This window comes from Mustela putorius, unplaced genomic scaffold (assembly GCF_011764305.1).
Source record: "Mustela putorius furo isolate JIRA1106 unplaced genomic scaffold, ASM1176430v1.1 tig00003962_pilon_pilon_pilon, whole genome shotgun sequence".
Lineage (NCBI taxonomy): Eukaryota > Metazoa > Chordata > Mammalia > Carnivora > Mustelidae > Mustela > Mustela putorius.
Genome location: NW_025422106.1, coordinates 14,453,570 through 14,468,445, shown reverse-complemented (window position 1 = coordinate 14,468,445; position 14,876 = coordinate 14,453,570). Strand labels below are relative to the sequence as shown.

Genomic DNA, 14,876 nt, shown 5'->3' with positions numbered 1-14,876 from the left:
AAGTTCTCATCTGGAGTAGGCTATGATATGTTATTAAAGTCCTCTGCACTCATAGAACTTCCTGCATACCTCATGTATCCCTCTCTGAATCACTACCTGGGTCACAGAGTCTTATCTATCACCCAAATCTAGAGCTAAATTCCTTGCAAAGTTACTATCAAGAAATATTACAATACCTCACACGTTTTGAGGAGGTAATCCAAGCCTTTAAATTAATTTCTAATATTTAAAACTGATCATTGCAGAGTTAATTTTTATAATGTTGAAAATATTCCATTTATATTAAGAAGAGTAAGGTGGGGCACCTGGCACCTGAGTGGCTCAGTCAGTTAAGCGTCCGACTCTTGGTTTTGGTTCAGGTCATGATTTTAGGGTTGTGATATTGAGCACCATGTTGGGCTCCACACTAAGTGGGGAGTCTGCTTGAGATTCTCTCTCTCCCCCCTCACTGGCCCTCCCCACCCCTGTTCTCTCTCACAATCACTCACTCTCTCTCGAATTTAAAAAAGGAAAAAAAAAAAAAAAGAATCAGTAACAAGGTGTTATAAAGATGGACTGCTTCCACTCTGCCCCCCTAATGAAACTAAAGCACTCTCATTTTTTTTTTTTTTTTTTGGCCAAAGAACAATTTCAACTCTTCAGTGAAGTTTATATACAACATGCTAAGAATCAGAAATATCAGCACTGGGGCACCTGAGTGGCTCAGTCAGTTTGGGTGTCTGACTTTGGCTCAGGTTGTGATCTCAGTGTCCTGGGATTGAGCCCTGCTCAGCAAGTAGTCTGCTTCTCTACTCAGCAAGAAGTTGGCTTCTCCCTCTCTCTCTACCCCTTCCCCAACTCCTGTACATACTCTCTTTCACAAAAAAAATAAAATAAAATCTCTAAAAAAAGAAAAGAAATATCAGCACTTTCCTAATTACCTCCAAACAAATCATGACAGTTTTCTAACTTCTGTTAGTCCATCAGCAAAAAAGCAATTAAAAACAAATATAAGGTGATAATTAACCTCACATGAGAAGCAAAGATTTCATCGTCCTTATTTAATATTTTACTTTAATAACTAATTAATAACTTTACTGGGAACAAATAATCTACTATAAAGCCAGATTGCAGTAATGGTATATCATCAGGGAAGAATCGTAAATTTTAAAATTAAACAGTTATCTATTTCAATATACCTCCATAATAATTATGCTATTAAATCAACTGAGTGCAGCATAGTAAATATTACTAAAGAAGATAAAAATATCAAATAGCACACCCCAAATAGGTGACATTTGTGAAGCTGTATTTTAGAAAGACAACAGAAATGGTGACCCTATTAAATACAACAGAATTAGGTTCCAATTAAATGTAAATGGCTGCATTTTCTCAAATATGGTTAAGATTTAATGACATAATGTACTTATGCTTGTAAATTATGCTACAATAAAATTTTAGCTAGGTTAAAAAGACCATTTTAGTCTTTAATAAAATTGTTCTGATCACAGATTTCATCTTACTAATAAAATATTAATGTATACAAGTGACAGAAAATGAGTTGTACTTTAAATTATGCAAGACACAAAATCCTCTATGGACTAACAGAAAGTATTTTCTAAATGCTTAACACTGTCAAATATATTGTGACTGATGTAGTTCACTTACCATGAACTGCAAATTCATCAGGAAAATCAATTCCATTAGTAATCACAAAGATCCCAAACTATTCCACAGTAAAAAAGAAGAGAAGATTGAATCCTTAGACTCACCTCAGTAAAACCTCAACATGAGGCTGGTATTTGCCAATCTGACAATATGATGAAAATTCAAGCCTTAATACACAGATGATGTTACACGGATGAATGCTAATTTTTTGTCTGTATACAGAGTTTGCAATTTTTTAATCGCTAAATTAAATGTTTAACACACTTACATTTTTGTCTTTCAGCCAGAGGTCCCCTGCAACAGGCTGATAATCCACAAGATATCTCCTTAAAATCTATGTGATTGTCACGATTTTCATCAAAAGCATTAAACAAACCTGTGAAAGAGGAAAGGACAACCTAAATCCCAGCCAACAAGCCTCCTGTTAATAATATCATGTTTATGAAAGGAGGCATGACTCCCACAAACTGGCCAAATTAAAGAAAAAAAAAAAGTTTTCAGTAGTTCCCACTGTCTCAGGAAGTATTTTTCTCCAGGTATGACTAAAACTCAAGATCCTTGCAGAAAATACATTACAGTCGTTTAGCGTTCAGTTATATTTGCCTGTTTGTCTCTATCTTCTATCAGTTGTAACAGCTAAAAATGACAATAGTATGTAAAAAATTAAAATCAATGTAAAAAATTAAAAACTAAAAATATTGGAAATTATAATTATCCTTACTTAGAAAGATTGAGAAGAAAAAGGAAGAATGAAGGAGAAAAGCTAATGTATACACAAAGATATAACATGTTATGTAAGCTCCTATAGAGCTCCCATTAAGCAAAGAAAAATAACACACCTTATTACAAACAAAAGATATTCTGTACTGTAGTCTTCTTTGTCATAGTTTATATTTTATAAACAAATATGTAAAATCAGAAAGGGAATTATAATCCTGTGGTTTTTAACCTTTTTATAAAATACAAATAGAAAAATTCTGTCTTCAAATAAGATGATTTCTCAATATCCAATTCTAAAAAGGTAAAATCCCAATTGCACTGCTGAAGTAGGCGGAAAAGCCCAGGGCCCTATCTGCTGTGGCTCCCTCAGTAAGTACTTCTGAAGTATGCTAGGAACCTGGTGAACACAGACTGTACCTTTTAAGAATGTAATTCCTTAAAGAATAGAAAACTAAAGCTCAGGAGAGGAAAAGTGACTGGCCCAAAGTAAGAAAAATTAAACAAGGTCAGAATCAAAAACAGAATCCAAATATTCAGATTCCAAATATGATTTTTAGGATATCACCCACAATTACTCTCTGTATTCCTAATTTAAAAAAAAAAAAAGTTACAGTAATGAAAAGTTTAGAGCTAGCAAGGACCTCAGAGATGGTCCAGTACAATAGTTTCTTAATCTTTTTTTGGTGCAGGGGTGGGGATGGAGTGGGGTGGATAGAGCAGTGGAAGCTTCTTAAAAAGGGGAGGCGCTTGAGGTGAGGAAGGGGTGGGGGGTTACGTGTGGAAACCTGGAGCTCTACCCAGGCGGTGGCCACCACCCTAACCCCTACACCAGAGGCTGAGATACTTCACTGCAATACAGTGACTAACTCAGTCAAATTCATTTTATATTTGAGAATATTCTGGAGCTTACCTGATTTATGCAAGGTTTCATAGGTAGAATAGGAAGCTCAAGACTACAATCTTAATTTCCCTTCTAGTTTTTTTCCACTAAGCTATTTGTAAGAAACTTGCAAACTTGTAACATTATGGTCTTTTAGAGTTAAGATATATTGATTAGAAAGAAGGGATGTCTTCAGGTATGTTTACCAAAGAACATTTATAGAAAAGAGAATGATTCCTACCTTCACTTAGAGATGGACGAATGGGTGGTGAAACCAATGGGCCAAACGTCTCTAAATCAAACCGTCCAGTCCGGGACTGAGCTTTTAGCAACCAGTAGCGTTTCTCCAGATCAATGATGTCTGATTCCTCCACTGAGAGTCAAAACAAATAAGATTATAAAACCTCAGACCTCTCTTCTAGGCAGTTAGTTTATCCTGATCATGTAACTTCCAAGGATGTATTTTAATTTCCAATTGTTAAAAATAGTAATTGCCTAAACAAAACTCTGAAAGACAAATACAGTGTATCTAAAATGGCATGAAAATTGGGGGCCTAGGTGGCTCACTGGTTAAGTGTCTGACTCTTCATTTCAGTTCATGTCATGATCTCAAGGTCATGAGATCTAACCTGGAGTTGGGTTTCCCACTAGGCACGCAGCCTGCTTAAGATTCTCTCTTACCCTCCATAGGCCTCTCCCTCACCCCTGCTTGCACTCTAAATTAAAAATTTTTTAAAATAATAAACAAAACAGCATGAAAATTAAATCTGAATTAATATAAAAGTGGCCTCAAAATCAGAAAAAAAAATATTTATAATTTCCCATTAAGTAGGTTGCTTAAATCCAACATGCAAAATAATAAAAAACTGAGACATTCCCTTTTGGCTTCTTATACCACTTTTATCCATTCTCATTTTTCATAATTTTCAATCTTTACCTTGGATTTAAAGATTCTTTTTTTTTTTTTTTAATTCATGTTAGTTAACATTAGTGTATTAGTAGTCTGATGGAGAGACTTCAGTGACTCATCAGTTGCATGTAACACCCAGTGCTCATTACATCAACTGCCTTCCTTCATTCATGCCCATCACCTAATGACTCCATTCTCCCCACCTACCTCCCCTCCGGCAACCTTCAGTTTGTTCCCTAGAGTTAAGAGTCTCTTATGATTTGTACCTCTCTCTGTTCTTATCTTATTTCATTCCTGGCCACACTGTAATCATCCTAATAGCAGGACCCATGTCTGACTCATCCTGTCGATATGGATAAGTATCTACACAGTCAATATTTATTAATGAAAAAGAGTATGAAAAGGACTTTATAAATAATAAAAGTCAATAAACAACAGATGAGGTAGAAAAGGATTTACAATGTGATAAGTAATGGGGCATCATGAAAATGTGAATATCTTTCTCTCCTCATTCAACAGAAGATACAATAAAAAATTACAGGTAAGCTCCAGCCATTGTTGCATTTATGTATGCTTTCCCCCACCAAGGAACTAAAGTAAAATTTAGAAAGCAAGCAGGTGAGAGGCCTTCCACTGCCATGGTTTTTTGCCTACAGTCACTTTCCAGATGTTGGTAAGGTATGAGGAATCTAAGCAGTGAAATTTTAACTAAGGTAAACAGAGAAGCTATAGTTCTGGGAGGTTAAGATAGCTGAAATTTGCAGGGCAGAGTACTAGAAAAGAAAGAGTTAATACAAAGAAAGAGCTCCAGCAATCTGCACAGGACTCTTGTTGAGTTTTGGGAGAATAGCAGAATAGTAAGCTTGTGTATGCACACAGTGAAATTCATTGAGGCTGGACTTGAATATGCCTCAGTTTTGACCAGCCAAGGTAGAGACACCTTCCTGAACACTGGGAGTATTCACAGATTCAGAGGGTCACACTTAACAAGAAGGGGAAAAACTAACTCCAGAATAAAGGCTACTCCAGACCCGCCCCAACAAAGCTCTTAAAAAATCCTTCAAAATGTCAAGCTGATCCAAAAGTACTTTAAATGCCTGTGAGAAGAAAACAAACTCCTTTGAAAGGGAGAATCCCCTTAACCTTAACATTCACAATGTTTAGCATCCACAAAAATATGAAACAAGCAGGAAAAAGTGATTCAAAACCAAGATAAAAATCAGTCAATACAAAAAGCCAAAGAAATAACAGACGATGTCTTTTTGTATTGACTGATTTTTATCTTGGTTTTGAATCACTTTTTTATAGTTGGTACTATAAAAAAGTACCAACCGAAACTACTAGAGATATAGAATACAATATTTGTTTTAAGATTTTATTTATTTATTTGTCAGAGAGAGAGAGAGAGAGAGAGAGAGCCCGAGCTAGTGCACAAGAAAGCAGAGAGGCAGGCAGAGGCAGAGAGAGAAATAGGCTCCCTGCCAAGCAAGGAGCCCGATGAGGGACTCTGTCCCAGGAACCTGGGATCATGACCCGAGCCGAAGGCAGCAGCTTAACCCACTGAGCCACCCAGGCCTCCCAATACAATATCTGAAATAAAGAAATTCACTGGAAAATTTAATAGCAGATTAAAACCTACAGAGGAAAGATATGTGAATCTGAACACCAAGCAACAGAAATGCTACCCAAATGGAAGCATAAGGAGAGAAAACAGGTGAAAAGTTACTAGAATCTTAGTGAACTATAAGATAAACTCTAACAGCACAACACACATGGGATCCCATGAAGGAACAGCAGAAAATATCTGAAATAATAATAGCTGAAAGATCCTCAAATTTAATGAAAACTATAATTCCACAAATCTCAAAGTTCAATAAACTCTGTGCAAGAAAAATTCAAAGAAAACCAAACCAAGGCAAGTCACAATCAAATTGCTAATAGAAAATGTTAAAGCAGCAACACACGGGAGCAAAACACATTACAAACAAGGGAACTAAGATAAGCAATGATTTCCCTTCAGAAACAAGGGGGCTAGAAGACAATGGAGGAAAAAAGTGCTAGGGGGGAAAAAAAAGTACTGTTAATCTCATATTCTATATCCTATGAAAATATCCTTCCCCAAAAAAAAACAAAATGAAGAATTTCTTGGACAAACCAAAGCTGAGAGAATTCATCAATAGCAGAACTGCACCAAAAGGACTATTAAAGGGTGTTTTTCAGACTGAATGATGAAAACAGGAAATGCCCAGTCCCTAATTTCCATGGGGCTGATATCACAGATCATCCCAGATTTTGGGTAGGGGCTTGAATGCAGCTTTGGTTATACTGTTAGCTCCTAGTTCATGCTTTGAAAACTGAGTTCAGATTTCTATTCAGGAAAACCCAGAAACTGCTAGTTGTTGAAATTAGGGGGTCCATAAACTCCAGCCTAAAGGCCGCATGCATGTTTATATAAATAATATTTTATTAAAACACAACCATGCCATTTATTTACATACAGTTTATGGCTGCTAATGTGTTACAAAGGCAAAACTGAGTAATTGTGATAGACATATGGTCCACAAGTCTGAAATATTTACTACCTGTCTTAAAAAAAAAACACTGCCTGTGTTAGACCTTAAAACTGCAAGAACTTCAAAACTAGGAGATTTTACAAAATGAAAGTACCTGGGGACCACCACAGCCTTAAGACTGCAACCCTTCAACAGTCTGAGATTTCAAAATTGTTAGGCCATGAAACTACAAATCAAGAGATCTCTTTTCACTTTTCAACTTGCCCCCAGTCTCAGCAAGACTTCCACAGAAGAGAACTAGGTAGAAACAATTATCTTTGTATTCAGGGTCCTTTCAGACTCAAATCTGAAACAGGTTTCTCAAAGTTTGGCTGGTTTCTCCTTGTTCCCGTAAAGCTTGTCCTCAGGCAGGCTCATTCCTCTGCCAGCCTCACTTCCAATCTCAGGCTCTTGGCCCGAGATATGAAAGCACCCTACATCCCCTTGATCACTTAGGAAGGGCTTTATCCCTCTGGAGTTCAGTCTTTCTTCCTTTCTTCACCCCTCCTTTCCTCCTCTCCACCTTTCCTTCTTTCCCTTCTAAGATTTCTTTGCATGATATGGCTTTAAAGGAGAGTATGATTTAGTTTATGTGGTGATTTCATGTTATTACAGTGGGAGTGAAGGTCTTTCATATCTTTCCACTTCCTAACCTAATGCAGAACCCTTCAATTATTACTTAACATGAATTTGAAAATTCTCACCAATGCAGTAAGACATAAACATGAAGTATAAAATTAGAAAAGAAGAAGCAAGGTTATTCTTTGCATATGAGCAGAATGCATATGAAAAAACTCAGGTTTTTTGTTTTTGTTTTTTTTCTTTTTTACAAATTAAAATTAATCTGTAGAGATACAAAATACATAAACAAAAATCAGTGCTTTTCTAGATAACATTAATAACATGTAAGAAAACATTAAAGAGAAAAATACACAAGAATAGCAATTCCCTATAAGAAATGAATATCTAAAAGTAAACTTATATAATAATATTAAAGGTCTGAATAAATGAAGCATACCATGGCCCCAAGTAGGGCCTTGACAGAGGCATACATGGGCTTGAACAGGGTGGTTATGTAAGACCACACTGTGAGGGTGTCAGGAGTACAGATCTGAAGGAGGCCAAGGGGGCAAATGGTGGAGAAAAAAACGTTCTACACAGAGAGAACAAGGAGAGAGGCCTCTAGACAAAAGCATGCTTAGCATGCTCAAGGAAAAGAAAGAAGATCAAAGTGACTGAAGTGGAATTAGTGAGGGAGACAGCAGCAGAAGATACAGTCTAAGGAAAAATGGGGGTCAGGTTATGTAGGTCACTGTGAGGACTTTGGTTTTAAACTGTGAACCACTAGAGGGCCTGACACGGAGCAGTGACATGATGTGACTTAGAGGATTACTATTCTTCACTACCAAGTGAGAATAGCCTGGTGGGTGGGTGGCAAGAACAGAAGTGAGATGACCAGTTAGATGTTTAATACAAGATTTAAAATCATCAATACATGCAATTAAGAAACACTAGACAATCGATTAACAAGCACAGATGGACAATTCATAATAATGGGGAGAGATTTAATTTCACTAATAATAAAAAAAAATCAGGGGAGCCTTAGTGGCACAGATGGTTAAGTGTCTGTCTTCGGCTCATGATCTCAGGGTCCTGGGATCGAGCCCCATGTTGGGTTCCCCACTCAGTGGGGAGTGTGTTTCTCCCTCTGCCTCCCCTACTCATCCTCTCTCTGTCTCTCCCTTTCAAATGAATAAATAAAAAAAATTTTTTAATAATTTAAAAATAAAATAAATCAGTTCAGAAGAAAAATTTAAACACAATCATGCTACTTCTCTGCTTCAAAACTTTTGAACATTCTTCCCGAAGATACTTGCATGGCTACTCCAACAGCTCCTTCAGTTCTTTATTCAAATGTCACATTCCCAGACCATCTGAACTGCACCCAACCTGAAGATACTCCTCCATGCCTTTTCCCTGCTTTACTTTGGTCCCAATATTTATCAATATCTGGCATAAATTACTTGTTTTGTTTGTTGGTTGCCTCCCCCAACTGGAATGTATCTTCCTTGAGGTAAGGTCTATGGTCTGTTTTGTTCACTGCGATATTCTAAGCACTCAGAATAAAACCTGGTACATTCTGAACACTCACAGAATATTTTTTTGATGAACAAGAATTATTTGTTGAATCCAGAATATATATATTCAGAATAGTGTTAATTATGATAAAAAATGAAGATTGGTATCAGTAGGGAACCTTGGCCTCCAATAACTTACAAGTTACCTAGGAAGACAAGAACAATGTTTTCTAAATTTCCACTGCTTTCAAAGGACTCGTCCTCTATTCTTTTATAGTTTTAGCACAAATTTAGGGGGAAAACTTTTTCATTCATCAACAAGATAATTAACAGACAGCCAAATCAACATGCATACCTGTACTGTATTTGTGTTAATATTATAGTTATAAGAAGGTGAAGGAAAACATATATTCTACCAACTTTCACAAAATTTTAAGAAAAATATTCCTTTTGCTTATTTTCATGGGGCTTCCAGGACTTAAAGCTATTTTCCCTTCATACTCCATATTCTGCTCTGATGTTCTCTATACCTGAAACCTAAAAGAGGTTTTTACTTTAAAGATCTAAGAGTGAAATTCTTTTGAAAGTAAAATATAGGGGTGCCTGTGTGGCTCAGTGGATTAAAGCCTCTGCCTTCAGCTCAGGTCATGGTCCCAGGGTCCTGGGATAGAGCCTCAAGTCGGGTTCTCTGCTCAGCCTGGAGCCTGCTTCCTCCTCTCTCTGCCTACCTGTGATCTCTGTCTGTCAAATAAATAAATCAAATCTTAAAAAAAAAAGAAAGTAAAATATAAAAATAAAAATAAATCTGCACTAGGAATAGAGAAATTTGTGCACATTATTATACATCATCAGACAGAAGAACTGAGATTTTGAGAAAGACCGTGTTCTAATTAACTCTGAAGCAGAACAGGTACATGGAAATGACTATACCTGCCATAGGTTAAAACAAAAAAAGGCCTTAACAGTATGTACCTGGGGTGAAGTACACTGATTCTAACTTGTCCCCATTTTACAAAGAAGAATGCTCTCTTGGAAATTTCGTAACTTGGCTATCCCTAAAATAGTCTTCTTAATCATCTACAAAATCTAGGAAAAGAGATTCTCAGAATGACAATAAAGTTATCCTGTATTTTGGCATTTAAAAAGAACTAATTACTGATTAATTATTAAAAGTAACTATGCACAACTGAGTTGTAACTGAGTTACAACTGAATGACAAAGTTATAACATGTTTTCAAAAGTTAAAACTAAAAATACTAATAATACTAATATAATTTTTAAAGATTTTATTTATTTATTTGACAGAGAGAGATCACAAGTGGGCAGAGAGGCAGGCAGAGAGAGAGAGAGAGAGAGAGGAGAAAGCAGGCTCCCTGCCAAGCAGAGAGCCCGATGCAGAACTCGATCCCAGGACCCTGAAATCATGGCCTTGATCCGAAGGCAGAGGCTTAACCCACTGAACCACCCAGGTGCCCCTAATTTAATTTTTAAATTAAAAAAATATATATTTACATGAGAGAGAAAGCAAGCACAAGCAGGAGGAGGGGCAGGGAGAGAGGGGGAAGTAGATTTCCCACTGAGCAGGGACCAGACGCTTGGTCCTAGGAATGAGAGATCATCTTAGCTGAAGTCACGCTTAACTGACTTAGATACCTAAGCGCCAAAATTTTTAAATTTATATTACTTGCTTTCACTAGACTAGTGATATATTTTGTTACATGAAAAATTATTTAAAATATAGGTAATCAAAAAAAGGAAAAAGAAAAAACATATAATTGTATGTTCTCATATAACTATATATATTTGAACATACATGTATTTATTTATTTAAGGATTTATTTGTTTTAGAGAGAGAAAGAGAGAGAAAGAGCACGTGCATGCATAAGACAGAGCTAGACATGAGCATGGGGAGGAAAAAAGGGAGAAGAAGAGAGAGAGTCCCAAGCAGACTCCTTGCTGAGCTCGGGGGCTCGAGCCTACAACCCTGAGATCACGATCTGAGCCAAAATCAAGAGTCTGACACTTAACTGACTGAACCACCCAGTTCAGGCACTCCTGAATGTACATGTATTTAAACTAAATGTCACCTAGGTTGTATGGGAAGATTATTTCCAATACTTTCATTGTATCATCTATACTACTATAGGATTTCTCAAAGTATAGAAAATCATTGTTCACAGATTCAAATCATCAATGGGCTAAATTTTTTAAAAATTTACATCAAAATCATCAAGACTGAGATACAAAAAAGATAAAATTTTCATACAAGAGTACACATTTCTTCTTAATTAAATACTGAATATACTACATTGTAACCTTCTGATGAATCAATCTTTGAAAGGATCCAATCATTTTGAAACAGGAAATAATTTTTTAAATATGCAGAACTTCTAATGAGCATGTAGCTTTCGATTTTTTAAAACAGAGGTATCAACTTCAAATACCTAGACAACTGCATTTAATAAAATGGAATATTTAAAAATTTAACTCCTCTCAGTGGGGAATCTGCTTCTCCCTCTGACCCTCCTCCACTCTCATGTGGACACTCTCTCTTTCTTCCTCTCTCAATAAACAAATAAAACTTCAAAAAAATAAAAATTTAACCATAAGGAGAGAAATCACAGGAGTCTGATAAATTAAGACAGGACTACTGTTTCCTTTTCCAAAGTTAGATATCTGTTCACTCTATTTATAATATATAAAAGAGAACCCTCTTCTGTTTCTGCAGAGAAACAGCTTTCTCAAATTCTAAACTTTCTTCCAAGTAATAGATCTACACATAAAAAATCTGACCCTGAAACAAAACAAGAAAGACAGCAGCCTTGACAGAAACTGTAATTCTTGGTACTGAGCATATGTTCAATAAGAACTTCTGATTAACTGGTGTCTACACAATACACTAAATTAGAAAATTACATTAACTGCCTTTCAATTTTTTTTTCATTTTTAAAAACTTTATTAATCTCCTTTAAAAACACAATTTCTTTGCTTAAGGAGAAACGTGGAAAGACATATAGAAGATATTTAAAAGAAAAAAAAAATGATCAGGATCAGACTGTCACGGTCAATTAAAAGTATGCTTTTCAGTTCCCTTTCAAGCTTATGTGATCTGTTCACATTCTGGTTACAGACTGCATGCAAGTCATTATCGAATACTTGCCAAAAACAAGCTAAAGTAAATTATGTGTATTAGTATTACCCAAACATTTTACATGAATTGGCAGCTGAATTCCTGGGAAGAAGGAAGGGAACTAACTTTATTTTCACTTAAAGAAGTTAAAGGTTATGACTGTAGTAATTACTCTACTTGGAATTCCTAGGTCAATCCCAAACTTACACTTTACTAGTTAAATAGGATTGAATTTATCACCCACCTACAGGTATAATTTTTTCTGGTTCACAACAGCAGCACACCATACTCCCAGCATTCTAAACAATTCCTGGCCTACACTTTGGGCCATCCTAATGAAGTCTCACCTTACCAGAGGCTGCAGCTGCAGAAATAGGTCTTTAAGGCCAGAACTGGATTCTCATTTAAAACAGAACAAAAAAAACCAGGCAAAATATTCAAGTATTTTCAAACAGTAACACAGTTCTTTAACACTGTTGAGGAAGCAACCTGTTCACAAACGCAATGACCTTCTGAAATCTACTTAAAACGGCTATAAGGGCTGTAATCCTTACGTCCTGTACAACCAGATAAGAGGATAATGAAGAAGGGACAAGCAGATTTACTAGGGGTTTATGGTCAAGGAATCACTGAAGTACTTTTTTTCTTATCGAAAGAAGGTGCTAACAGTACCAACTAAAATGTGGCAAGGGAATATAATAATAATGCTAAAATAGAGACAGTATAAATTTAAGTTTGATACGAAAAGAAAAATGATCAAAATGAATTCCATCGCCCTAAAATTAGCCCAAAATACTACATTAATTACCTCAAAATCCAGATTCTACTACTAAAAAGAAATTAGACTTAATAGGCTTATTCATTCTTATGTTACATTTTAAGGAAATCCCAAAAACTCATTCTTGGTTTATTTAGAGAGATATTTTACAAGAAAGAATAAGCACAGGGACACCTGGGTGGCTCAGTCAGCTACGTGTCTGACTCTTGATCTCAGCTCAGGTCTTGATACCAGGAATGGGAGTTCAAGTCCCATGCTGGGCTCCACAGCTGGGCTGGGAGCCTACTTAAAATAAGTAAAAAACAACAACAACAACAACAAAAAGAAGAAGAAGAAGAAGGGAAGGGGAGGGGAGGGAAGAGGAAGAAAGGGCAAGGAAAGGGGAAGGGTGGGGAGAAAGGAAAGGAAGAAAGAAAGAGAAAAGGAAATCAAGAACACACATTTTCTGCCAAAAATATAGCTAAATTATATGAAAATATAATCAACATTAAAGAAAATATCTCATTTTTAAAACACAGTTCTTAAAATCCTAGTTCTTCTACTGCCCATTTCACTATTGGTAAATATACAATCATTCAAGGATCTTGCCTGGATCAAATGAAATTAATTATTGAAGAGATATAAAAAATAATCATTGCAAGTATCTCAAGAGGGGGGGGAAACGGAAATTGGAAAAGTGAATCTGCAAAGACTGCCTGAAGTGAGTCTGAAGGAGATGGAGCACCACAACCACAATAACCACATGACCAACTCCTTTTATCTATCATTACAAGCTACTCATAAAAGATTGGAGAATAACAAAAGTGCATGTCAATAAACTGTCTTCATCCCAGTTTGGCACCGATTAGCCATCTGATCCTGAGAGAGGGTCTTTAACTTCACATAGCCTTCGCTTCCTCATCTTTAGAATACGGATAAAATGAACCTCAGAGAGAGCATGAGGATTAAACAAGATAATATACTCAGAGTACACATAGTATCTCCTCCAGTAAGTGCTCAATCTGTACTTATGATGAATTATCAGGAAGAGAAATTAAGAAAACAGTCCGATTTATATACGACCATTAAAAAGAATGAAATATCTAGGGATTAAATTTAATCGAGCAGAGAGGAAACTTATACTCTGAAAACTGGAGGACCTTCTTTAAGTATGATGTCTGGACTCCCTTCTCTTTATTTTCTCTGTATCTATTACAGGGTTTTGGTTTGTGATTACCATGAGATTCATATATGTAACACCCAAATATGTATACAGTAATCTATTTTAAGTTTGTGGTCATGTATGTTCAAATGTATTCTAAACACACGACATTTTTACCATCTGTCCCCACATTTATGTTTTTGATGTCATATTTTATTTTTTATTCTGAGTATCCCTTAACTAATTATTGTAGAAATAGGAGACTTTATTTACTACTTTGTCTTTTCACCTTCATACTAGCATTATAAGCGATTGTACTACTTTTACTATATTTTTGCTTTTACCAGATGTTTTTCTTTCATAATTTTCTTACTTCTAGTCATGGCCTGTTCTTTCCCACTTAAAGAAGTCCCTTTAATGTTTCTTATAAGGCCAGTTTAATGGTGATAATTCCCCTTAACTTTTGTTTGGGAAATCTGGGAAACAATCTGTCCTTTTATTCTGAGTGATAACCTTGCTGGGTAGAGTATTCTTAGTTATAGATTTTTTTCCCTTATAACACACTGAACATATCATGCTTCTCCCTTTTGGCCGGCAAAGTTTTTCTTTCTTTCTTTTTTTTAAAAAGATTTTATTTATTTGACAGAGAGAGAGAGAGAAAGACAGCAGGAGAGGGGAACACAAGCAGGGGGAGTGGGAGAGGGAGAAATAGACCTCCTGCAGGGCAGGGAGCCCCAGGCAGGGCTCGATCCCAGGACCCCAGGATCATGACCCGAGCAGAAGGCAGACACCCAACAACTGAGCCACCCAGGCACCCTGGCCTGCCAAGTTTCTGCTGAAAAATCAGCTCATTGTCTCATGGGGGTTCTCTCGTATTTGCTCTTACTGCTTTTAAGTTTCTCTCTGATCTTTAATTTTTGACATTTAGGCAGGGGGCAGAGGGAGAAAAGCAGGACCCCCCCCCCCCCACTGAGCACAGAGCTTACCACAGGGATTAGTCTCATGACCTTGAAATCATGACCTGAGCCAAAACCAAGAGT

At 36.3% G+C, this 14,876-nt stretch overlaps 1 protein-coding gene across 3 annotated transcripts in view; it reads right to left on the bottom strand.

Moving 5' to 3' along the window:
- Positions 1 to 14,876, bottom strand: part of USP32 (ubiquitin specific peptidase 32) — a 238,765-nt gene that overhangs the window by 75,791 nt on the left and 148,098 nt on the right. For all 3 annotated transcript variants that reach the window (XM_045070181.1, XM_045070182.1, XM_004747234.3), the window contains exons 6-7: positions 3,489 to 3,620; positions 1,916 to 2,023 (exon numbers count right to left, since the gene is read on the bottom strand). In XM_045070181.1, coding sequence (XP_044926116.1) covers positions 1,916 to 2,023; positions 3,489 to 3,620 — 240 coding nt within the window. The remainder of the gene's footprint in view (positions 1 to 1,915; positions 2,024 to 3,488; positions 3,621 to 14,876) is intronic.